The sequence below is a fragment of the Corapipo altera genome, unplaced genomic scaffold (genome assembly GCF_003945725.1).
Source record: "Corapipo altera isolate COAL_440 unplaced genomic scaffold, ASM394572v1 61411, whole genome shotgun sequence".
NCBI lineage: Eukaryota > Metazoa > Chordata > Aves > Passeriformes > Pipridae > Corapipo > Corapipo altera.
Genome location: NW_020884875.1, coordinates 29892517 through 29919999, shown reverse-complemented (window position 1 = coordinate 29919999; position 27483 = coordinate 29892517). Strand labels below are relative to the sequence as shown.

The 27483-nt window shown below is 39.8% G+C and overlaps 1 protein-coding gene across 3 annotated transcripts in view; it reads left to right on the top strand.

The window, feature by feature from the left end:
• The window catches only part of EDIL3 (EGF like repeats and discoidin domains 3), a 223540-nt gene extending 214197 nt beyond the window's left edge, over window positions 1–9343 (top strand). For all 3 annotated transcript variants that reach the window (XM_027635017.1, XM_027635018.1, XM_027635016.1), the window contains one exon: window positions 5479–9343. In XM_027635017.1, the coding sequence (XP_027490818.1) occupies window positions 5479–5628 (150 nt within the window). In that variant the 3' untranslated portion in view covers window positions 5629–9343. The remainder of the gene's footprint in view (window positions 1–5478) is intronic.
• Window positions 9344–27483: the final 18140 nt, after the last annotated feature.

Sequence of the window (27483 nt, the reverse complement as noted above, 5' to 3'; positions counted from 1 at the left end):
TGTCAGATGACAACCTTGCTATACTCATTCTAGGCATCTGTCTCCCTCATACCACACCAAGAGCTGAGGGAAGACAAAATGCTCATATAAACAGTCTACCTTGAATTTCTGGGGGGATGTTGATCTTCAAAATATTTCTCTTTTTGACTTTGAACCTCCTATAAACTATGAAGAGTAGACTAAATTCCCATTTTATTACCATCAGTATGTAGATTAAATGGGAAAGATAGGAAGAATGTGATAATATGTTTCATAAGTTTAAAGGTTTTATCTGCTTGTATCTATTCTGAACCTCAAGAAATAATAAAGGTCATGTAATATATAATCATGTGTATCATATATAAATGCACTTTATGTACAACAACAGAGGGAAAGGATGACTTTTTTCTTCTCTTAATCACTCCAAAATACATGTACACACACTTACATGCGTGTGTTTATATATCTATATATGTTTATTAAAAAATCCTTCACCAGTCTTTTACAGTGGAAAGCATCTTCCAAGGAATGTAATATCCCTATAAACAGTAGCTCTGTTTCTGGTGAGGAATCAACACCTTTCGCTTTGTGTAGTCCACCTGTAGAAAGGTGGTGCAGAGGTCATTCCACCAGCAGCAAAAAATTTCAAAGTAACTAATTGGACTCCTCAAATCTGCAGATTCCTTCCCTTGCTTAAGCAAGTCTTCTTTGGTGAATAGTAATCAAATATAAAATGTTGCTAAAGTAAAAGGAATACGACTGTCAGAAATTGCTTTTCATGCAAATTCTTTTTAAATTTTAAATGAATAATGTCCCCTTTATTTATATGACCACTGAGATGTTCTGCACTGAAGCAAACTCCAAAGTCAGGTGTAGACACTTTATAAAACAATCTTCTTCTAATATGGGCAGGATTAACTGCTCCATGAGATGTTTAAAATATTCTGCTCAGAGTGAAAAATATGGTTAAGCTAAAGCAGACGACATAGTGACTTCACCATCTCAGAGCACATTATTCAGTCTCAACTCAGCCATTATTATAAATAGCAGATGCTACGGGTTATGAAGACGTTTTATGTAAATACAAGTTTCTGTGAGATATGAGCTCCAGAAAGGCTCTCTGTGGAGAATCAGGCTCTCTGAATTTTCATCCTCTGTGAACATCCACTGGTACAGCACCACAAACTGTTTCACCCGCTACAGCCACCTGTTAACAGGTCTTGTGGATGTGCCCTAAATACAAGTTTGGAGCAAACCAAACATCGATGGTGATAAATTCCATTTTTCTCAATCTAGTAGTCTTCAGATATTTTTCCTAAATTATTCTGTCTTAAAACATAGAACAATTTTCTTTTTTAAATTCTAATCAACTTACACTGTCAGTATTTGGATTTACTGCTGATGCCATAAAACAGTTCTGTTGAAAAATCTCAGTGAATGTTTGAAGTCAAGACATTCAAATTGCTTGTTATACACAAGTATAAACAAGAATTGCTTATAATTCAGAAATTTTTTTTTTTTTTTTTGGCAGAGAGTATCAGTACCTATTTTCCGGGTTTTCATTTTCTTTTGCCTAAAATGATCATGAATTGTTATCATATTTAAAAGCACAACAGATGCATTTTCTACCTTTTTTCTTTTAATAACAGCTGCAAGAGACTAAACTACAGAGGAGCTACACATGGATGTGGGGTCTGTATGTTTAAAATTGCCGCAGCTGCTGAGTAAATGTTTTAGCAAGTTACACCTTTTAAAAATGCAGACTGACATAAATAGATATAGCCAGTATAAAATCTGTAACATTCTACAACAGAAGTGTCAAAAAACAGGAGCTTTTTAGTCCATTTTTACCAAAAAAATGCACCTTGCAATGTGCGGAGTCACTGGCTGGGAGGAGGCTGAAGCTCTGTCCAAAGGAAGGAGCATCCTGTAGCAAACACCAGATAATTTAAGTAGTAGGGCTGTTATGCTTCCCTGGTGCAATTTCCCAGATTCTGGCTTTTTTTTTTTATCTGTGTCCTTACTAGCCCCTGCTGGCTTTGCCCCTCACAATTTATCTGATCTTTAACAGCGGTTAAAATCTGTGAGAGTTGTGCCACAGTTTAATTATGTGTTGAATGGGGACCTGTGACCTTTGGGTGGCCCAGGATGACCCTGCTGTCATTACAAGACGACAGTGCAATATTACCTACTGTCCATTTTCCTCACACCACTTAGGGTTTTATAGACATCTATAATATCTCCTTTCGGGCTGAAGGGACTTATCTGTTTAATAATTTGCAAAAGGATATTCTTCAGTTCTTGTGGCTGTCTTGATGCTTCTCTCTATTTATTTGCCATTTGGGATAAGGCAGGAGCAGATCTGCACCAACACAGAGCTCAAAATGAAGATTTTTCACTGGCTTTATGCTCTCACGCATTAATAACTCACATTCTGTACTTCATTCAGTCACCTTCTGTTTTTTTCTTTTTTTTTTTTTTTTTTTTTGTCAATGAGCATATTTTTACATACAGCTATATGTTGTAATTCAAACATCAGCTTCTCGAATGTTGGTAAATCATTGCAGTCTTCAGAGGTAGTGTATCCTGAAAAACACTACTCAGAAACAAATTTGAGGAGTGGTCATTGAGAGGTACCAGCTCTTCAAGAGCTTTCAATTGCTTAGGTGGTTTATTTAGAGTTGACTGTTTGGGTATAAAGCAACATAAAGTTACTTTTGGCTACACAAATAGCTTTTTTTTGATGTCAGATGTCATGTTTTGTCCTTAGCCCTCTGTGCTCTTTCCAAGTTCCTTCACTCCATTAGTGAATTGAGGCTGAAACAAAATAAAAGTGACAAATTTTTTTTTTCCTATGAGAAATTTGCCACTTGGCCACAGCAAAAAAATCCAGTACGTTTGTCTTAGAATGTTATATATTGGCTGATCACATTGGCCGATGCTGACAAAGATTCCCTCTCTTTTTGGTAAATTTATTTCCCTGAAATCTTTTTTCTGATCTAGCACCCTTAGTTATTCCTTGAAACCAGATTTGAATATTGAGGGAAAGTGAATTTCATATTTGCATAAAAGTAACCTCTGAAACAGATGAGTTTGAATTCAAGTGGTAATGAAGTTATGTATAAGTTAAAAATAAAATTTAGTTCTTGTTTTCCTGCTGTAAGTAAATTATATAATCCTATCTTCTTCAGGTGAATGTGTTTCTGGGTTTGCATCACATAATTTTATTCATTTTGCATAGCTATATTATGATATGAATACTGGGGCTGTAAAGAGGTCTCCTGGTAAACCACTTTTTTTTTTCTAAGCCTTCATTTAAATGCTATCTTTGAAATGCGTCTTCCATAGAGGGAATGAAATAGTGAATAAAATTAGTATTTTGCAGTTCTGTAGCAGTAATTCTGCAGCAAGAACTGTCTGTATTTATGCATTACTTATCATCTAGCTTGGTAAAAAATATCAACAGATATATCACATGCATGTGCAAGAAGTCACATATATATAGAAAAACTATTTTTAAGCTTTCCTAGCTGGGTATGCTGGGGGGTTGCAGCTCCGTAATTTCAATAATGAGCTTACTGCCTTTTATTGTGTGCTACAAGTGAAACTCAGCTTCAGGTGCAACCTTGTTAGCTCAAGCTCCAGCTGATTTATGCAATCAACACTGTACTCAGGCAGAAAACAATTTTTTCTGTGGTAAATATATTTTTTTTCTCCTTAGAGTCACAACACTGGTGTTTCTGCGTTCAGTTTCTCTGCAATTTTATCCATTTTATCTGAACTGCTACATATTTTAATGCCGCCATCTCCGTGTTAGTGAGATGCCAGACAAGAAGGGGAATTCATCACTTGTGAAAGAGCATCACTAATGGAGGGCACATGTTTCATTTGGGGTGCTAAATTTATAACACTGGAGGAAGGCTTCCAAAATTCAAACAAGACATGCAGCATAGAGACCAGAAGCTGTGTAAACATGTTACAAAAGGGTTAAAATAGTAGATCAACCTCTTCTGAATTCAAACTCTAACATTTTCCCAAGAACTTCTAGGAAAGTTGTAATCTCCATTAATTTAGTCGTATAAGCACACCTCCAGGAGGTCCATATATTCTTCTCTGCATGGTGCAAAAGACAGCCATTCATTTCAAGTCAAAAAGCCATCAGACTCAGTTTTTACCAATGAGAAGTGAATTGTCTGACATTTTAAGAGAATGAACACTTCCCACAAAAACTGAAAATAACCCAAGGGGATAATCTGATCATTTTGCCAAAAATTGGTGTTATGGCCTTTGAATTTAAATAGTATCTGTCAGGGGCAAAAATCTGGCACTGATTTAACACAGACAGAAGTTTGGGAACTCATGTGTTGCTTAAGCAATACTAGTGGAAATAAGATTATAGCATGCACTGTACTGTGCTAGGATTTTTTCATTTGATCACAACCAAATGCCCTTAATTTATCTACTGACTTTTGCTTGACGTGAGAAGAATATCCTTGATAATCACCAACTTTACAAAGGCTTTGTGTACTTACATCCATTCATAAGTGATACAATAAAATTTCTTCTTAATTTTAATTATTGTTATTTTCTTGGAAACAATAACATGATCTCCTGAGATTAATTTGAGATGATACAAATGCCAAGTAGAAACACATTTAATTTTTTAAATGTTAATGTATTTTATTTAAATTTTGGGGCCAGGCCCTGAATCTTGACAGTAGCAGATTAAGCTTTGAATCAAGGAGGGACAGGCACTGATCTCTTCTCTGTGGGGACCAGTGACAGGATCCATGGGAATGGTCTGAAGTTGTGTAAGGGGAGGGTTAGGTTGGATATCATGCAAAGAGTTCTTCCCTCAGAGGGTGGTTGAGCCTGAACAGGCTCCCCAGGGCAGTGATCACAGCATCAAGGCTGACAGAGCTCAAGAAGTGTTTGGATGATACTCTGGGGCATGTGGTGTAACTCTTTGGGATGGTCCTGTACAGGGCTGAGGGTTGGACTTGATGATCCTTGTGGGTCCCTTCCAACTCAGAATATTCTGAGATTCTGTGAATCAAAAGCTTGTATCTACCAGAGTGTGTCATTACATGCCATGGAATTCCAAAGTCTTAGTAAAGGCGGGTGCTCTTTGCAGCATCACTTCATAGAATCACAGGCTTGGATTGGAAGGGACCTTAAAGTTCATCCAGCCTCACCCTGTGCTATGGGCAGCGACATCTTACATTAGCCTAGGTTGCTCCAAGCCCCGTCCAGCCTGGCCTTAGACACTTTCAGGGTTGGAGCAGTCACAGCTTTTCTGGGCAACCTGTGCCAGGGCGTCACCATCCCCACAGGGAAGAATTCCTTCCTAATATCCCATCTAAACCTTGTCTCTGTCTGTTTAAAACTGAAATTCAATGCACGGATGATAAAATTTGATCACAGAGCAATGCCCATGGGTGCATCAGGGGCTATTCCTCAGCCCACGCACTCCTAAATCATCTTGTTGCCTCCCTTCAGGTGTTCCAGGGGAACTTTGACAATGACACACACCGCAAGAACGTCATCGACCCGCCGATCCACGCGCGGCACGTGCGGATCCTGCCTTGGTCGTGGTACGGCCGGATCACACTGCGGTCAGAGCTGCTGGGCTGCACAGCCGAGAACTGAGAGGGTCCCACTGCCACCAGGGTCCCTCTGTGGAGGAAACAGTGCAAAGCCTGTAGGATGCTGAGTCGGTGTTCCATGAACCAAGTGCTCGCTCATTTTATGGTAGGCCGCTAACTGTCTTTCGCACGGAGGTCTAAGCCTGCCCTTTAAGTGATCCAATCCAATTTTGTCCTTGAAATCTGTTAGTCTTATCCCTTCTGCTGTGGAATTATCTTCCTAGTTTTCCTTTGAGTTGTTCACACAAGTTGAAATGTATTAAGGGAAAAAAACAACCAAACAGCAGCATCCTTTTTACAAGGGAAGAGAAATGGTGTGACAACTCTTATTTGCAGCTTTAGGAACATTGGGCTGACAAGTTCTTCATAAATCATACTGTCATCTTACTTGCAAAAAGTGATACTGCAGCTTTTAGCAATAAGTTTACTTGGGGATGACTGCATTATAGTAATTGTGCCTATCAAACACTGTCAGTACTTATATATTTTGGAAGATACTCCTTGGTACTGTGGAGCGCAGTACTTGTGGTGTTACAAGCTACCTTTCATCACTTTCGTCTGGACAGCAGAGTCCATGCACTTAGAGTGTTTTCCTGATAAACCCCATTTTCCTCCTCTATTTTGCATGCTATAGAACATGACCTCCATCTTTTCTGTTTAGTATCACTGCTGATGTTTTCCTTGTCAGAGGTCACCTGTTTGCATATGTAACCAAATCTGCTCTCAGTGTATTATGAAATTAATGAATTTGCCAAAGTTTATTCAATTTTGCTTGAGATGTGCTTTCTCAACGAGGCAGAAATGAGACACCATGCTACTCGTGGTGTCTCATCTTGGGTGCCCATATAGGTAAAGGTACACGGTGTGTCAGAAATCCCATTTCATTACTTACCCAGGGGTGACCACACAGCCCTAAACAAAGCTGCCCACCTAGTTACTGCTTTTCAGAATCCCCCTGAATTTCTGTGAGGAGGAAAATGTAGTGGAGGAACCACGTGCTAAAAGACACACAAGAGGAATGATTCCCTTAATTCCAGGAAAACGCTCTCTGTGTGCTCTTCTTAAGGTCACAGCCTTCCTCCCAGAAGGTGAGAGGTGTCATAGGAGTGATTAGAAAACCTTGACCCTTGTCACCCTCCACTCCTACAAAAGTCCTTTCAGACACACACCAGTGAGCCACGAGGAGGTTGGTTTCTACCATGCCTCACCATGCCCCATCTACAGAAATGCTTTGCACATGCTATGCTGTTTTAGCAGTGTTGTAAGCAACCCCACTTCAAAATTTTAGTAGCTTTTAGAAGAAAAAATGGAGCAGCAGTGGGGGTGTTCTCCCTTATGACTCAGTTTCCCCTGTTGATGGAGGTAACGATGCCAACCTTTGAAGAGCAATCCGAATTTCCTTAGAATAAAGTGTTCTGTGACTATGTCAAAGTATCACCTAAGTCTAAAAAAAAAAAAATCCTAGGACAATGGACCAGGAACCTTTTTATTTCTTACCTGAAATAACAGCATTTATGATTACTGCCAACCTTTTAATTTCATAACATGCTGATATGGAGAGAGAGAATGAGAGGAAGAAAGAGAAAGAGATGCAGCTGCATGTTTTAGCAAATGTCACTGGACTTATCCTTTCTGTCACTGTTACATTCTCATTAATAACTCTGAAGTATGAACCTGGGCATTGCTTCCCAGGCCAACAGCTAGCTGGCCCACAGTCTGCAAAGTACAAAGTTTACCTTGGACACAAAATGGTTTGGATTTCAAAAAAACCTGCATTTAATCACACATTCTCCACCACAGACTAAATATATATTATCCATTGAACTGTGAAAGACTCCAGAATAGCAGCCAGGAATTTTACATACAAGAATTGGGGATATATTGGTGGCGGTTTTCTGATAGTGTCATTTAAACTGTCACATTTTAGCGAACAGAACACCCTGCCTCTATAAAATGACTTAATCCTTAAACTGTATTTATACAAGTATTTATTTTATAAGGCTTAGACATTTAAAGACTTCTAAACAAGAGTCCTGTAAAGGTAAAAGTATGTGTAAGAAATGTTGAGGTCCTGTGCAACACTGCTAAATTTGTTCTTTATTTTTTACTTTGTGCTGCATAACAAAAGCCACTAGACTGTTACTGTCTTGTTTGTGACTGTGTTAACAGCATTCCTTAATGATGTATATATGGAGTGGTCTTCAAGCATAATGAGCGATTTTAAAGAGAAAGTCAATCTTGGTGGTGCTTCTAACCAGTAAAAAAAATCTGAATAATGGAGGACAAGTTTATCCCCAAATTACCTACTGCCCCATTTTTGCACTTTAAGCTCTAAGAAAAATAATAATAAAAAAAATTAGTAATATATATCTCTTAAAGGCACACACCATTCTTAAAGAGATTCAAAGGCATTTTCCTATTATGGGAGAGTAATTGACCCTGAATTTAATTACAGATATGAAGAATAATATGTAGCTATTTCTCTAGTCAACTGTATCCAAAAAACAGAAGGCCATTTCAGAAAATTATGCTCCCTCATTTAATGACTTGTGTTACTGTTCTTTTGAAATGTTTGTTCCATGTTCTTAAGTGATTTGTTTGTTTGTTTCATCCTTTGTGACTTCAGTTTTGGTTTTGAATTAGTCTTTCTTCATTTAGTAATTTAATTGTTATCCCTTAATCTACATGTAGAGTTGTCATGGTATGGAACATAGTAATTTTATTTTGTATTAATTTAGTGTTGAATATTTTCATCCTGATGTCCTGTGCCAGCTCTCACCTACCAGCAGTCTTCACATCCTGCAAGGAGAGTTCCATACCTTGTGATAACACTCTGTGATAATTTACAAAAGAATCATACATGTCATCCCTTACAATTTCAACCTACATGACATTATTCCTCAGTTACCAAAAAGCTTTCTTGGAATGGCATTGTGCAGCCATAGTACCAAATCTACTCCCAGTGCCAGCAGCCTAAGTCTGAAATAACTCTTGGTTTACATGAAATACTTGAGATTTAGCACAACAGATAAGAATTAGATTATGGTCCAAAATGAAGCTTTTTCCCTTCAATTTTATTTTGTGTCCTAGGAGAGCAGAACACCATTGCCATAGGGGACAAGTTATAAATTAACATGACTGTTCTCTCCCAGTGAAAGCAACCAACATCACAAAACCAGAGGTGCAGGACAGTGCATGTCCCTTTAAGAGTGACTGGAGAAATGCTCTGATGTGATCCTTGACTTCTGCATTAATTGTAACAATGACATTGAACAAGACTAAAAATGTTTTCCTAATTAAATTTCACCCCGAACCAGTTAAGTATTTGTAGGCAGGCTTCACCTTTATGTAGCTGGGTAATGTGCTATGTTTATAGCCTGGGAAATAAAGCTCTGTTTTATCTGTGTTAGAGGTTCATCACATTAACTGGCTCCGGTTTTGGGGTTGACTTTCTCTTTTGGAATGGCTGCATACAAATTAAGTCTCAGTTTTGAAGACTTAAGGATGAGTGTATCTTTGCTATACAACAAATATGAACTATAATATTCAGTGCTGGCTTCTGATGTGTCAGTAAGTACAGAAGTATCTCGGACACAATGACCTTTGAAACCTTTCAAGCTGTGTGATATTCAAGTGGTTTTGTATATACTTAAATCACGTGGAGCAATGTAAAACCAGTACGACCTTGTCTAGTCTTCAAACTTAACAATAAAACTTTTGAAAAATGAGGTCGTTTTTCGAAGCACTTATGTTGCAGTACCTTAAAGGAGATACAACTTATCTCAGCATCACTGGCTGCAAATGCAGAGTAGAGACACAACGTGGCATTTTCCTGGATTCATTAGTGAAGTTTTTGCGGTAGGTGAGTTTGTTTCTTGAAAAAATCAACCGTGGTGCTGTGCTCACTTCAATGGGTTCCCTTTGTTCTTCCACATAAAAGAGCAAAGGTTTCAATGAGCCTAAAAATACTTTTTTTTCCCATGTCTTACTTCTCTCTGAATGAGCACCAGAAATGTAAAGTGACAATTTCATTTCCTGTAAGTCAAATTTCTGGGTATTTATCAGTCATTATCCTCTCTTCTCCACTCCTGCATAGGCAAATTAATTTCTGAGAAGACAAAGAAGAGCAGCAGCCCAAACCTGCTATGAGATGCCAAAACAGGGATGGTTCTTGCTCATGCCTCTGCCTCTCTTCTCTTTTATTTGCTGTGCGGCCTGCTCCCCAAAATTTCCTAGTCTAGTTAACTCTGTCATTTCAATTTCTGAAGAAACCTAGCAGTTAAAGTGGTACATGGAAAGGCAGTCATGCCCAAATTTAAATAATTTTTTTTTTTTTTTTTTACTTAAAGGAGATGGAGCTTCAGTGATTGACTCCTGGAATAAGCCCATACATAGACATGCTTGTGCTCTTTCACTAAAAATAGTCTTTTAGAGACAAAAACCCCTCACAACCATGCACTGGTGACAGTGTCTGCCAACACTCAAAACAGTATATTGTCTTTCTACAGAAGAGTCACAGAATTGCAGTTTTTCCAACTTCTGACAGTAATAAAAATAAAAAAATAACACTGCACACACAAAAAAGAAAAGAAGTACTTTTGAAGAATGATGGATGAATATTAGCACTTCAGCCATAAATTTCTGAAAATATGCATCTTGAACCTTTCTGACTTTTAATTATAAATTATGGCTGTTTCATGAAACATGGGGAGTTTTCCTGGAGAATTGAAAAGTGGGTTTTCCTCTCATTCCCCATAACGTATAACCCCAGGAATTCTAGAGGAGACAATGAGTGAAAATAATGAGTAATTCTCTTCAGAATAGCAACTGTTTATCAATGCCCACCCTCACATACCTGCTGCTAATGAGTTCAAGGGATTGACATGCATATCAACACTCTACATCATTGTGAAAGAAGTAGTCCTTGATGCTTCTGTGGTAAACACAATGACACTTGCTTTGTACCTTAGATTCAAACAGCAGGAGACAAGTCTGTTCACTTAGTGATCGCTAAGTGACCTGTGATCACTTCTTAAAAGCAAAATGGATAAAAAGAGAAGGTAATTTTAAAATAGCACTATCTGGGAAGCATCATCTCCTCCGGTAAGACTGACAAAGAGATAGACAACAGGTTAGCAAAGGCACAGAGAGCTTTCAGAAAACTCCATAAAAGATTTTGGTGTAATAAACACCTGAAGAAAAGTAGAAAGTTCAGTGTTTACAGAGCCATTGTACTGTCTACACTTTTATATGGGTCTGAATCATGGGTCATTTAACACCACCACCTGGGACTCTTAGAAGCTTCCATCAACACTGTCTCCGTACAATCCTAAACATCCACTGGTCAGATTATGTGACCAACACATCTGTTCTTGAACAGGCAGCAGTTACAAGTATTGAGGCCATGTTGCTGAGAACACAGCTGCGTTGGGCAGGACATGTCTCAAGGATGAAGGACCACTGCCTCCCTAAGATTGTGCTCTATGGCGAACTTGCCACTGGCTGCCACAAGAGAGGAGCCCCAAAGAGGAGATGCAAGGACTCCCTGAAACAACATCTCAGCCTTGGCCATATTGATCAACATCTACTCTGGCCTCCAACTGGGAGACATGGAGACACACTATTATTCATAATGCTGATGCTTCTTTTGAGAACGCAAGCAGGATCATTCTCAAGGAGAAAAGACAATGCAGAAAGAACCGTGTCTTACCGATACCACCTAAGGAGTCCTTCCACTGTGCCTTTTGCAACTGGGCTTGTCTATCTCTCATTGGCCTTTTTAACCATCAGTATGCTTGTAGCAAGAATGGATAGAATCCATCTCAAGTCTTCATTCGCGAAGCCTAGCCATGAATGAATGAATGAAAATAGAAGATAATTTTACTGATCCAACGTCTTTTTAATTTGCATAATTTTCTTAATAGAGAGATACTTTAGGATGCAAAAGATTGCTCTAGATTAAGAATATAAAACAAAAAAAAGGATTTGCAAAAAGCTTTGTTGTGTAACATTATAATTACATTTATTGCAAATTATCTTTCAATGATGCATGTATCAGTGCCTGGTGAGCTGTAAATGTATATATATTTAAATTCCTCTGAACGTAAGAACATGGAGACAAGTCTTGGTCTCGCTGATGGGTTGTGGTTATTTGAGGTCACACATTGGACACATCAGGTCAGCAGGCACATTTCTGACTACATGAAGGAAATCAGCCCTCAAAAGACAGTAGGAAAGGTCACTAACCATTTGCATTCAACTGAAAAATTAAAAGTAGACTAAATGAACATCTTAAGATGTGTTTATTTTCCAGGATGTTGTGAGAGGTCAGTAGGAGTTGTGGAGAAATATATTGCCTTGGTCATGATAAATGCAATCAAGTACAAAAACTGCTGGACATAAAATATGTATGTGATCCATTGAAGTGGATAAAAGGCCCCTTAAAAAGTGATACATGTTATTTTCTTGTGAAAGTGTGAGACAATATGATTTAGACACCATAGACCGATGCACGATGGACTTGTACATGGTCTGGCTGGGCCTGATTTATCCTTCTAAAGTTTCTGGGGAAGAGGAACCTCAATCCATCCCATTCTGACCATTTTGATGCCAGTGCCAGTAAGGGATGCCCAGAGCCTGAGCAGGGTTGATTGATCAGCAAGAGAGCACCTGAAGGGGATTCCCCAAGGGACAAGGGAATTCCAGCCACTCTGACCAGTGAAACGGCTTCAGTGAGGAACCAAACTAAATGTCCCTTTGATGACACATGGGGAGTGGGGAATAAACAAGAGGAGATGGAGAAATGTGCACATCTGCAGAGCTTTGACCTTACTGGCACCACAGAGATGTGGTGTAATGGCTCCTGTGACTGGAGTGTTGGAATGGAAGGACACAGGTTCTTTAGGAGGGACAAGAAAGGGAGACAAGGAGGGGGTGTAACCCTATATGCCAGAGACCAGCTGGAGCTGGTTCATGGAGCTATACCTGGGGATGGAGGAGGAGCTGACTGAGAACTTGTGGGTCACGAATAAAGGGAGGGTAAGGACAGGGATATGCTGCAGACTGCGGGAAATCTGAGTAGATGACACCCTCTATAGACAGGAGCAGCCTCATGTTCACAAGCCTTGCTCTTCATGGAAGTCTTAATCCACCCCAGTGTAGAATCACAGAATCATAGGTTGGGAGGAACCTTAAATCCCATCCAGTTCCACTTCCTGCCATGGGCAGGGACACCTTCCACTAGCTCAGGTTGCTCCAAGAGCCATCCAAGGGTCTTGGACACTTCTAGGGATGGGCCAGCCACAGCTTTTTTGGGCAACCAGTGTCAGGGCCTCACCGCCCTCACAGGGAAGAATTTCTTCTCAACATCTAATTTAAACCTACCAGGAGTGGCTGGTGAGGAATATGAAGCTCAAGGGCAGCTTGGGCTGCAGGGACAACAAAGTGGTTAAGTTCAAGACCCTCAGGGAGGAGGGCCTGTGTGAATGGACAAGGAGCTCCTGAACCAACTCAAAACAAAAAAAGAAAGCCTATAGAGAGTGAAACAATCACAGGTAGCCTGGAAAAACACAGAGAAGTTGACCAGACAGCCAGGATCAGGTTAGGAAAGCTAAAGTCTTGATAGAATCAAATCTGTCCAGGGACATTAAAGGCAACAAGAAAAGTTTCTATAGGTGTGTTGTTGGTAAAAGGAAAACCAGTGAAAATTTGGCTCCACTCTGGAAGAAAGCAAGAGATTCAGGATGTGGAGAAGGCTGAGGTACTCAAAATTTTTTTGCCTCAGTCTTCACCAAGAAGTGCTCCAATTATGCTGTTTGAGCTGCAGAAGGTGAAGGCAGGGACTGAAGAACTACCTACTTGAGGCCATTTAAGGAATCTGAAGGCACACAAGTGGATTTGACAGGATGCAGGTTGTGAGGGAACTAGCAAACTAAGACACTATCCATCATATCTGAGAAGTCATGGCAGTCTAGTAAACATCCCACTGCCTGGAAAAGAGGAAAAGTGCTGCAGTCCAAAGGGGGGATGAGACCGTGGCACTGCACGGATCCGGGACACAAAGGTGGGATGCAGGTAGAATCCTCTATTCACACGTGCATGCGGTCTTTTATCAGCTCTGGAGGGGAAAGAGCCAGAACATAGGGCAGAACATGAGACAGACAAGAGGGGGGACAAACCAGGATAGGGACACGGGCAAAAAGGGGAGGAGAGGGGGAAGCAGGGAGCGGGCAAACTCATGCAAGCCTGGGCATGTCCAGACTGTGCACTGTGTAGTGTGAATACAAAGAAACCACACAGTAACAGTAAAGTCCATATAATAACTGTAAGGTCCATATAATAAAATCCTGTCAATTGCTGTATGTTTTTCTCCACGCCTGGAACTGTTCCCATCACAGAAACGGATCTGTCATTTTTAAAAAGGGAATTAAAGAAGACCCAGGGAACTACAGGGTGGTCAATCTCACCAGTGTACCTGGAATGAAAGAGCAGATCCTCCTGGAAACTATACTGAGGTACTTGGAAAATAAGGATGTGATTTGTGACAGCTTCGCAAGACTTCACTTAGGGCACATAGTGCCTCAGAAATTTGGTGGCTTTCTACAATGGGGTTACAGCATTTGTGAACAAGGAAAGAGCAACTGAAGTAATTTTCATCTTCCTATTCTCTACCCTTTCCTGCCTGTGGAAGAGAGTGAGCCAGCAGCTGTATGGGGCTTGGCTGATGTTTGTACTCAACCCAACACAACTTTAAATGCAAAACATACATTATTTTGGCATCCAGAATTATGCACACTGAGAAATAATCTGTCTGAATCTTCTTTCCTCACTTTTTACATCTGTTCTATTTTTCTCTCAAAGGATGTGCCTTCGCTATTTTTGACTTGGAGAAATTTCTTTATTACATGTGACTCGTGTTAATAAAACAGATTCACAGCTTCTTCAGAAAAGACACTAGTGGAGAATTTTTTACTAAGCAAATAAAACATGCAGTGCTTATGTAAATATAGTGTGTGTATATATTTATATAAATATATATATGTGTGTGCATTTTCTATATGTCAGTGCCATATATGTCATATTACATCTGGGAATACAGAGAACAAAGAGGAACATTCCAAGGATGGTAATTAGGCTCATCAACCTAATCTAGCTGTTCTTCTTATGTATGCCAATATAATTTTCTTCCATTTAAGCAAAAATGAGGGGAAGTGTGCTTGTTTGTAGGTATTTTATTTATGTCCCTGGTTTGTTACCATAGAATCAAAAAATAGTTTGACTGGGAAGGAACCTTTAAAGGTCATCCAGTCCAGCCCCCTGCCATGAGCAAGGACATCTTGAACTAGATCAGGTTGGTAAGAGTTTTGTCCAACCAACCTTTTCAAAGATGGTGCCGCCACCATCTCTCTCTGACCAACCCCTTTCAGTGTTTAACCGCCCTCATTGTAAAAAACTTCAGGCTTATATCTAATATAAATTGACCCTCTTTCAGTTTAAAACCATTGCCCCTTGTCCAATCACACCAGGCCCTGCTAAAAAGTTTGTCCACAGATATCTTGGTTTAGAGGCTCACAGGATAGCGATGTTTTTTCCACATGGAAACAGGTAGTAGTGCTTGAAAGTCAGAAGTGCTTCCTTGTTTTAAACCATTTTTCCCTTTACTGAGGGATTTGCAAGTGGTTCATTAAAAAAAGCTATCACTGCCCAGTGATCGGAATAAGTAAGAAGGCTTTCTTGTTCACAAAGACATTCAGGAGCCAGAGTGGCTTCCAGAAGAATCTGACCCAATATTTATATAATACACGTATATAGCACATCACTCACCATCTGAATTGGCTGCTCCACCTTTCCCATTCCTTTCCAGTTTCTGAGACATAACAGAAAGTGTTGTTCAGCTGTGGGAATGAGACCCATCTATTCACAAATGACTTTTCACTGAAAACATGTTTTAACCATAACGGTTGCATTCCCTAAATATTTCTGGGAGTCAGAAACCAGACTTCCAAACCAGAGCAGCCCAAGAAGAAGGTGTGATGAGGTTGGAAGGAAAATATGCCCGGTCCCAGTGCAACAGCTGAGCTGACTGAATGGCATGCACAGTTTACATCTGTAAACACAGAGTGAGGAACAGGAATGGCTCAGTAAACATGTCCTAGTTAATCTGTCTGTGGCATAAAAGACTTCAACTGAAACCGTTTGAGCATTTTTAAACATTCAGCAATCTTTTCCCCAGCCCCTACCACAGGCATTTGCAGTTAATTTCTTCTCCAATGGGTTGCTTTCTGTTTGTATTCATGTCTGCCAAGCATTTAGACTGCCTAAATGGATTAATACACTCCTGAAGTCAGATAATGGACTGCCAAAAGTCCACAACAAGATGTGGAGTGTTGCTCTACTATTCTCATTATACTAAATAGAAGGGCTACTTGAAACATCCTTGATGCCACCAGCCCAGTAAATGGTCAGTCAACACCTTGATGTCAAGCAACTGTTTCAGAAAACTAAGGACCTTGTTTAGGCTGAAGGAAAGTGAAATGTGTAAATAATGTTCCAGTATGGGAGGTGCTGCAATTTCTGATGGGTGCCATGCTCCTTTCAGGGACACATGCAACAGCTCTGTACCACCAGGGATCAAATGAACACTCCCTAGTTCTCACCTGACATCTTTCACAAGTGATGGTGAAATTGTCTTGCACTGCCCTGTAAAAAACTCCATTGGTACACAGTTTGTTGGTTAATTACTGAGGAATCTGCCAGAGCTGCCTTTTTTCTCTTATTGTGAGGTCTTTGTACATAGTGATGATCTTTTTGTTTGTATTCCAATGTCACAGTGAATCAACTGAAAGTATTGACACTTTTGCAGACCAGACCATTTCCTGAAATGCAGCAAAGCACTGTTTTGATGCAACAACAGGCAAAGACTTATTAGGATTGCTTTGCTGCCTCCAGACAGTCTGGATTTGCTTTCTTAGCCAGTGTAACATGACTTCAAACCAGGGAACATTGAGGAGAATCACTTTGATAACCATCCCTTTTTATATTCTTCCCCAAGTAAGAGTCCTTCCCTTTAGCTCTAGAGTAAAATGGTGATAGGCCAGGCCTGATCCCAGTGGATCTTACACAGATCCTTGTGCTTGCACTTTAACAATAGAGAAAGGAGAGGTTCCAGGCGTCCTTCCCTGGCTGTGCAGCAGTAACTGAGCTCCCATCAGTAGGAGTCCAGGCAGAGATTTACCAACAGTACTGGTAAAGTCACTCTGAGGATGACTCCAGCTCCCCCTTTGCCTCAGAATCTCTGACACGGCCCATGATGTAGACTTGCCATTCTCTCTGTGGTTCAGAGCACACAGAAACTGAAGGTGGAAGGAGACAAGGGGAGGATTGGGTGGCCCCTGCATGCCGCTGTTTCAACCATGAGGCTCTATGAACTATGAGCATCACTGCCAAAAATAGCATGGGCAGAGTCAGCATCTCCCGTTCAAAAATGCTGCCTCAAGTTTATGCAGCAGCAAATTTGGTTTTACCAATTTTTATCCAAGTTATCGAGACTGAATATTCATTGTAGAGGGACAGGAAGGGAAAAGGGTAGATATTCATCTGAACTAAATTTCCCAGCACTTCTGTGACTCTCCAGGTTTTCCAGTCTCTAGTTTTGAACAGTTGTGTTACCCTTAATTAACTTAAAAAAATTAATTTTATACCCAGCCTCCTTGGAAGACTAATTCATATGACACAAGTCTGGCTAAAATTATTTCAAATGTCGATGTTGTCTTAATACACATCTCAACTATTCCACAGGGGCTTCTTCTTTATCTGTTTTCAATGTGAGATAATCTGAATACATGCAGTGGAATTGATTGCTTTGAGAATAGGAAATATCGTTCCTGTGAATACTAATCCACAGCTTTTATTAACCCAAAGTTAAGGAGTGGAGGAGTTGAAGGAAGAGAAAAAAGTGAATGTGCAAGCCAGAATTTGAGATTTATTTGAGAAGCAGGAGGTAAGAGGCATTTTATTCTCTATGATCTAAGGGAAGCACAGCACCACAGATGTGTGTGCATATGTGATGGACTTTAATCACAGGCAGGTGCACAGATTTGCATGAGACTCCTGCACAGACTGCACTGTGCAGAAGTAGAAACAGCTGCATGACTGGCATCCTTGCCTGCATCCTCACCATTACTTTTTCTATTCTTATTGCACTGAAGTCTCTTAACTAATTATGCAGGATCCCAGCCTGCTGCGTGATACTGTTACCTTAGTCATAATTGCAAATGAGACATGAGATCTCAGCTGCACTGCTCCTTACAGGGGTACTAGATCTTTGTCTGGTGCTAATTATTCCTGACAATGAAACAAAGACCAGAGAGCTAATTTTCACTATAATGAAAAATCAGTATGTGCTAATACGTTCTGTGTTACTTTGCTTATTTACCTAGGAAACGCTGTTTGGCTTTGCAATGTGAATCCTTAAAAAAAAGCAGTCAATATATACATGGTGAGAACACAAGACACAAAGAAAACCATCAGATTTGTTTGCAAACCAGAGGGAGGACTTTCCACAAGCTGTTCTCAGGGAAGGTGGCAACTGAGCACAAGTTTTTTAAGGGGTTTTCTCCCATGTCCCTATGGCTTTGATGGTGCCTCTTTCTTTCCACAGTATGTGGCACAGAATGGGCAGGTGTGTGACTGACCCAACAGAGAGCAGGGGAGATGAAGGCACACTCACAACACCCTTCCTAATCCTCCTCAAGAGACATGACAGAGGGAAGAGGGAAATAGGGAAATCTGCCATGGAGGGAGCTGACCACCCCTTCTCTCTGCAGAGGGCTCAAGTGGAGCACCTAAGGGCACTGGGGAGACCCAAACCAAAACCCTGACAACACAGCAAAATAGATCCCCTGGTGTCAGTGAAGCTGTGAGCAGATTCAGCCTATCACATGAGGAAAGAGGACTTATGGGTTATTCCTCCATTGCACAGCAGTACCTGCCTTGGTCTCATGAGTGAAGAGTGCAAGTCACCATCTAAAACCCAACTGATTCTGAAATACAGTCAAATATGTATTTTGCACATCTGTAGGTGTCCCTTTTGCTTGGACTTTACCATCAAACTCAACTTTTCTCTGCTTCTGCATTGTTTAGATCAGGATTTTTGCCACATCTGGGACACCCTCAGAGACATACAGGTCTTTTTCCACTGGCCTCTGCAGTGCCATCAGCTCTGTGTTCACCTGTGGATAGAGTGGTCTGTTTTGTCCCACTTTGTTTTCTGTCCTGATTCCATTAGCTTGTATCTCAAATTCAATATATGCTGAAGTGTTTTAATGTGTTGTGGTCCCTAAATAGTGTTTGTTGATCCTAATCCAAATTAAGCAGGAATTAAGGAAGTGGAACTATTAGGTATCGCCTTATAGCAGCCTTACAGCACCTAAAAGGATCCTGGAGAGTCATAGTGGTACACCGTGATTGAATAAGGGGGGATTTGCCTTCAAATGAAAAAGAGTAGACTTAGATTATAAATTAGGAAGAAAGTCTTTGGTATAAAGGTGGTGAGGCCCTGGCACAGGTTTCCCAGAGAGATTATAGACTCCCCATCCCTGGAAGTGTTCAAGGACAGGTTGGACAGGTCTTGGAGCAACCTGGTCTAGTGGAAGGTGTCCCTGCTCATGGTAGTGGGTGGAACAAGACAATATTGAAGGTCCCTTCCAACCCCAACAATTCTGAGATTCTGTGATTCTAGAACCATATTTTTTCCTGAGAATATTGCCTTGGAGTAATGCATCATTCAAATGTACTAATAAAAAATTAAACATGTGTCTAATTCAGATCTTTCTTTCACTTTCTGTGATGTAGTTTAAATTCATAAAGTCTAAGATTTTCCAGTCAGATATTATGCAGACGGCTGACACTATTAATTCAGAGGGTGACTCGTACAGTTTTGTGGAATGTCATGTGATGTTTCAGGACAAGGTTTACTCAGTCCCTCTTATTGAAGCCATTCCTATTCTTCCATCCTTATGCAGCCATATATTGAGAGAGAAGAAAAATGAATGTGATAAATGCAGAAAACAATTACCATCAGGAGAGAGGTTATGCCTTATCCTCGCAGCCTGAAGGAAGACAAGGAATGCTGAACACTCTAGTCTTTTTGTACCTCGAGTCTCTAATCAAGGCAGTATTTTGTTCTTTATAAGATATGTGAAATGCAGCTCATAAAATTATGTTCATTATTTGAAAAAAAGAAAAGAAATAAAGAAATAGCGATGCACAATGAAAAGCACTGAAAAACATCTTCTCGAGGTTAATTTCTATAGGTGAAGTTTTACATGATTAATAATAGAAATTAGGGGAAAAATAAGTTCAGATTATTATATTCCTCTTCTAATCATTATTATTAATCATATCATTTTCAGAGGTGTCTGGGTATTTCACATAAAAATACTGAAGACTTCTTTGGAGAAAGTATGTGTTCAACATGAACTCTTTTCCCCTTGTTTCAAATATATTTTTAATACAACCAACTGCTACTCCATTTCAGTACATTCAAGCTCAACCTAAATAATAATGAAGTGTATATTTTATTTTTGACTATTTTAGTCTTCACACAATTTATTGTTCTGGAGTCACGAGGAAAAACCCTCCTCAGAAGAGAAGCTTAACCCAGAAACAGTGAGCATTTGTTGCACTTCATTATTTCCAATACTACATACTTTTTTTTATTATTAAATATTGAAGTATTCCCACATAGCTAGCTGAAAACATTTCCCTTCAAAGTGTAGGAAATGTCTAGCATAATTTGCTTAACATTTTCATGCACAGTCGCACTTTCACAAATACAGGCATAAACTCAGGGGGGAGGCAGGGCCAGAAACTCCTCTGTCATGAAATGGACAATTTGTGAAGGTCGTGGGACTCTCAGAAAAATAGGGATCTATCAAGCAAATTAAACTTTAGGCTGGTGATTAGGAAAATGTTCTCAGCACCCAGACTAGTTGGTCCATGTGGGCACGACAAGTTCCAGATATGGAGGTGGAAACTGAAGGCTTTATTGGCCCATTGGTTTGAGTTTGGGCAGGACACAAATGTCATGCCAAAAGGAAGATGAAAAGTCAACCCACACAGGATAGGCAGCTTCTTTGTTATGCTGAGGGCTCCATTTAGTAAGAAAAATGTTGTACATCTGCCTTGCGTCAGTAGGCCCTGATTTACAAGGCAGAATATACCTCCTAAGGAGTCTTTCTGCTGTACCTTTTGCAACCGGATGTGCCTATCTTGTATTGGCCTTTTCAGCCACCAAAGTGCTTGAAACAAACATGGGTAGAGCCCTTTCCAAATCTTCATTCGCAAAGTCTAGCCATGATGACGATGATGATGACGTGGCAGGTGTAATTATTGATGAAAAGCAGTTAAGCTGTTTTACTTCTGAGGATTTCATTCTAAGGCAAATCCAGCTACATCCCAAGAGGCTACCAATTCATACCTCAGAGTGCATGACAGAGAGTGTGTTTCATTCTCCTGTGTGGCACTGCCAGGCTCTCTGAGGCAGGAGGCAGGATGCCATTATGCTCAGCTTGGACTGGCAGTAGTCAGTGACCCAGGCTTTCTCAGAAGTCCTACAGCTTGAGAAACACAAATTTACCTCCCTTGACCTTCTCTGCAGCTGCCAGACTGAACAATCACAGCAGTTTTAAAAGCATAAATTAACTTAGTGACTCCTTCAAAACAGAAGTGATTCAGGAAGTACAACAATGGATAACTGCTTCCTCAAAACCTCAAGTCATCAAACCAATGCACAGGAGACCTTTAATTCAATGTTTTTTATAACATGATTTAACTAATATAATAGAGACTTGAGCCAAGTCATTTCAAACACAAGTAATCCAGTACGAAGGTGAGTGCTAAAAAAAAAAAATATTAGCACAAAATCAAATTTCTTCATGGAAAGGAAGTGCATAGGTTGTGAAGTCAACAACCAGAACACGTACCAATTTAGTGAACATCACAATTGTCTGAGAGATCTATGGATTCTAAATTTGCGAAGAGTTTGGACTGATAGATATGTGTCACCTTAGATGCACAACTATAAACCCTTTTATTAAATAGTATTAAGAAGGTAAAGGTGTAAATGCTGACTCTGGTTAACTTACCTGTTTTAGACAATGTGTGTCCACCTTCAGACTTTTCCTAATTAATGGAAGGTTTTGAAATTAATAGCTTATAAGCACTTAACTTTATACACGTAGCATTGCCCAAATATAGCCACAAACAGTGAGAACTATAAATCATATTTAAACAGGCTGCATAAAAAAACTGAGTAGCTCAAGGTTAGTCCTGCAAAACAAGTATGTTTGTTCTTTACAAGAGCTTCCTTCAAAAATATCCATATTGACGTATAAATTTTTCACCTCTGTCTTGGGACAACACAGAGCCTTGGAAATGGTAGGTTTGGGAGGCAAATTGTGGGTTTGCTGACAACACTATCACCCTGAACCCGGTGACAAACCACACCCAAAGTACAATGGGCAGGCAAAGAGAAGTGACCTTCATCCATAATGCAGGGTCCTGACACACATCTACTGCCCATGTGGCTGCAAGCTCCCAGTTACACCTGGGATTCCTAAAATACCAGCTGTAGGAACTTCCATCGGCTCAAAGGAAATGTGGTTTTGCCATTGAGTTGCTGTGGGAGCCATGAGAGACTGGGACTGATGTGTACCTGTCAAAATGCCACGATAGCAATGCACAGCCTCTGGATTGGTTTAGGAAAAACTGAGCTTCTCTCAGTGTTTTAACAGTATTGAGTTTGATAGTCCCTTAACTTGGAACAGTTTTACATCAGGTTCTAACTGAGCAGGCTTCACTGGCACTACTTTAATGTTATGCTGATATTTTCCTTCTGATAGATATTTCCCTTTTCCAGACAGAAAATGGCCATGTGGACAGCAGAGGAAAGAATAAAGGCAGGTTTATGTTTGTTTGCTTTTGTTTTAGTGAGATTGAATTTCTGGTTTGGAGAATGGATTAGTTTTGCTTGATCTTTCCTGTTTAATGTTAAGGATAATTCCTAAATATGTTTACCTTGAAATCTGTATGGTATTAGAGTTCACTTTGCTTTATTCTCCCCAGCTCCTAAAGACAAGGAGCTCAGAAGATACACTGTGCACTGCTTGTTCTTTGACAAAGAAATGATGCAGCACAGCTTGAATGAGACTACTGGAAGAGATGCAATTCAAGAGATCCTTTCAATTGTCAATATGATCTCCTTTTACATGAATACATTATGTTTTTAAAATCTTTTTGGGAGATAAGCGTACAATTTAGAACTATAGGCAAGTAGAGGTGGAGAAAAATAAAAATAAAAGGGATGAAGGGAATGCTGGAATTTCAATACGGTGGGATTTTGAAGGTAATTATATAGATATGATTACAATAATATGAATTCATTAGACGAATGGTTTTATCACTAAAATTATTCTATAGATGATGAATAAGTCTATGACATGAGGGTAAAAGATATGGCTCTCCAGTTCATTCATTCATGTAAAGTCATTTACATCTTTGTCACGTGCTTTATATTTTCCATTGTCAAAGGGAGCATCTTTCTTTCAGTAATTTTTTTCTGCATGCTGGACAAGATACAAAAATGCCAGAGCATATTTTAGCCAAAGCAATAGAAAGAGAAAAGGTCCTGCCTGCACAAAGCAGTTGCAATCACAAACTGTATTTATTTGGATTCAGTAAAAGTCTTTTAAGACTGGGAAGGATTTGCAGGATGGCTTCTGTTTTCTGCTGGAGCTCATCATAGCATGTGGCATCATGTTTTTTCAGGTACAAAGGCGGACTGGAGGTGGTAAAAGACCTTGAGGGTGTTTGCCTGCAGGTGAAACCTTGTGATTGTGCCAGGCTGTTGAACTGCAAACCTATTGAAAGGCTTAAGTGCATCAGTAACAATGCTGTAAAAATTGTGTACTTTTCTGTAAAACCCTTTTCACCTTATCATGATGAAGGATGAAGTAAAAAGCTAGATATTTTGACAGCTTTCTTGTCCCACAAAGATTATGTCTCTGCTGTTGATGGCAGTGAACCACGTCCCTTGCCCCTTGCCGAGCTTCTTAAAATTAAAACCCCTTTTCACTTTACACTTTGTTAGTAGTTTTGGTAGTATGTCAGCACAGAATCAGCTGTAAAGCTCCTCTGTTATCCTGTTGCAGCATGAAAATGGAAAGGCTGTTGGCCATGATTGTTTTCTACAACTTGAATATGTGGGTGCAACAAATCTAAGGAACAGTGTTGACAGATCCTCAGATGATGAGAAATAACCCTACTTTGGTGAAATTATTCTTGGGTGTGCAGGTCCCTTCCTAATTACTGGCAATGGGGACAGAAGAAAGACTGAGATTAACAAAACTGATTACATAAGGAATTCAAGATGGAAAGAGAAGTGAACACTGAATCACAAAGGTAATGATCCCATGGGTAGCACAGTGAGTGCAGTGGGGGAAGACTCAGTTTTGAAGTCAATCACACAACACCAGAAATTATTCACCACCTCTCTTTTTGTAATTCCTTCTTTAATGAGTAGGACCCAACTTATGTATTATACACTCATGCAAATTACCTGTCTGTCCATCTGTCTGAATATCCATCCAACTCAAACCTGTTTTTGACTTTGTTGTTACTCACAGTTGTCCTTAAGGGTACCGTTGAAGCAGAACATCTCTGGGTAAATCGATATATTTTAAGGATGAGCCTTCATGCAAGTGACACTAATTATCATGACATAACAAAACTGTATCATTAAACCACCTGACCGTACATACTGTACTGTTTTATGTTCCATCATCCTCCAAGTGCTTCTACTGGTTCCAGTGGGTGGGTTGTTTCTGTTTTCCTCGCTGTTCCCAATAGATAAAATTAAACTGTGTCAGTCTGAGAAAAATTATAAAATCTGCAGTAATGAATAATCAGTCCTTTCAGACAGAAGCAGCTGTAGGGACATTTTAAAAGCTTTTAAAAAATTGTCACTTGCCAGCTGTGGTGACTTGCTTTACACACAGAGGAACCAGCAAAGTATACCTGCTTTGTTTTCACATATATGTGAAAGTAGTTTCACAAAACTACTTTCACCATGAGATGGTGTCAGAAGCAGAGGATTACTTTTAGCTTTATTGTCAGAGCCAAAGAGAAGGCTTCAATATTACAAAGGAGAGGGTAGTTTTCACTGATGGCACTGTGCTAATTGCTGTCAAAGTCGTGTTTTTGACAGACAGAAGTAGCTTCAGAAGGAAAATAAACATGAAACCATTTACCTATTGATAAATTGCTTCTAAGCCAGAAGGTTTACCTACTTTGGACAGCACCCTCCAGCCACTGGGAGGGCTTTGCAATGCAATATCACACAAATATTTGCTGTATAAATATAAGGGAGAAAAAAATTGCGTAGAATCTTATAAGGGAACACAGTGCATATTTTTGTGTTTGACAATAAGTATTAATCCTTTTGATATCCCAATAGCAACCTTCCAACATCCCAGAACACTACTGTTTATCATGGAATTTTTAGTGATCCTCTGGTAATTTTCTCTTCGTGATTTTCCCAACTGAACTGAATTATATTTTTCAGGACAAATCTTAAGAGCTATTGTATGAAATGCTTCACTAAAGTCTTTACATACAATCATATGATACACTTCTTTGCATTATTGAATTCTGTACTTGCTAATGCACACCTTTCCTGTGTTTTTTTTTCATGCCAATTGTCCATCTGTGACTAATTATCCACTACAAACTAGAGATTAAAAAACCCGCTGTCCTGATAAATTTCAAAAATGGCCTCAAAAGGACAACATAAGTCAAATGAAAGTAGGTAATTTCCTTTTCTTAAAGACTGAACACATGAAATAATTCTCATTTAATGTCACATAGCTATCTTTCTGTGCAACCACCTAGTTATACACTGGACCTCAGGCTCACCCATACTGTGACCACAGATGAGGTTACATTAAAAAGTGAAAGAAGACAGGGTTAGATGGGATATTGGAAAGGAATTCTTGGCTGTGAGGGTGGTGAGGCCCTGGTACAGGTTGTCCAGAGAAGCTGTGGCTGCCTCATCTCTGGAAGTGTCTAAGGACAGATTGGATGGAGCTTGGAGCTTGCAGGGATAGTGGTAGGTGTCCCTGTCCATCGAAGGGGGGTGGAATGGGATGATGATCTTTAAGGTGTTGTTTTAAGAGACCGCAGAGAAAAAAAAGACTCCCGGTTAATTTAGTGTAGAGATAAGATAAAGAGAGTAGGTCCTTTAATCTCAGGCCTGACGCCTGGGGAATACACGTGACCCTCATGCCCATGTCCAGGAGGTTCCACAATTTAAGGTATTATCCCAACCAATCCCAGATCTATCCACCCCCCAGATCCTCCCCCTGCCACATCCCTCTGGAAATTGAGTTAGGGGCTCTGGGACCCCCTCCTCCCCATCTTCGTCTTTGTCACAGCACATCCAGTCCTTGATGCTCCTCCAAAGTTCTGGGTTTTGAAGGATGCTTTGACTCTGATGTATCTTGCTGTTCAAGCCAGGTTGCAAATGTTCTTAAACAGAAAGAAGGCCTACCTTGAGGGAAGTCTGAACAAGATAAGGAATTTAGAGGGATTGATAAGGAATGGGGTAACTACTATGTTAAGGGTAAGGGATATAATACAGCTACATTAAAATCTACGTTCACTACATAACTACTTCTAAAATCTACAAAAGTTAAAAGCCAAAAAGCTCTTAGGCATCAGTGTCTCTTCCAAACCAAACCTGGTTATATAGCTACCTCTGGAAAACAGCTCCTTCTCTGCTGCAGGTTTTTCACCGAGTCTGGCATTAATAACCACCATTAGATTTCATAAACAAATCAGAAATATCCATACAATTATTGATGGCTTCCTGCATGCTGAGTAAGGTGAAATATAACCTTTCAAAGGAAATAATAACTGGTATCTTCAAGAATGGGCTGGCCAGGGCATAGTAGGGAACAGATCTGCCAAAAGATATAAATGGACTGAAGGTCACAACAAATATGACTTGTATTTTAAACCTATAATTCTTCAGGTTTCTTCTCAACATGTAGGTGACTGTCTTTATCCATGTCTCTGAGTAGAAACAAAGAAGAAATCCTTATTATTATTTTACTGATTTTTTTCTCCAAGCATTTCCAAAGAGCATTTCATTGAATGTACTGAGCATCAATACAACAGAAAGTGACCAACGTTTTCTGGATTGCCATGTTCAGTTTTGAGCTCTTTGGCTCCCTGGAGGTAATTAATCACTAGCAGTGTCTCACTGTGATGTGCCTGAAATTCATGAGGATTCATCACCAAGGTGATATTGCCACTGTGAAAACACCCTGGGAGATACTGCATAAATTCATTTTTTAAATTCCAAAGGGAATAAATGTGGCTTCTAGCCACACAGTTCAGGTGGCTAGATGTTTAAAAGCTATTATTTTCCATCATTAGTAATCCCCAGGGCTAGAGCATTCAGCTGTGAAGACTCTTTTGTACTTGCAGTGACACAAGGTCATCATAAAGAGATTATTTCCTGTGGTGCTTAGCTGGAATATCTTTCACCAGATGACCTCCATGGTTACAGTTCCCCATGTCTTTATCACCAGGAAAACAAACATAAAACAAACAAAATAATCCAGGCCCAAAGTCCCGTGTCTTCACAGAACACTGAATGTCAAGAGTTTAAACTTCTCCAAAAGTTTCTGAATTTGCATTCTTCAAAAGCCGCTTGCAGATATTCAGTATAATGTATTTATCAACCCACGTGAACTACTTCAGCAGATATAAAGAAATTGCCAATTATGTACCAACTTAC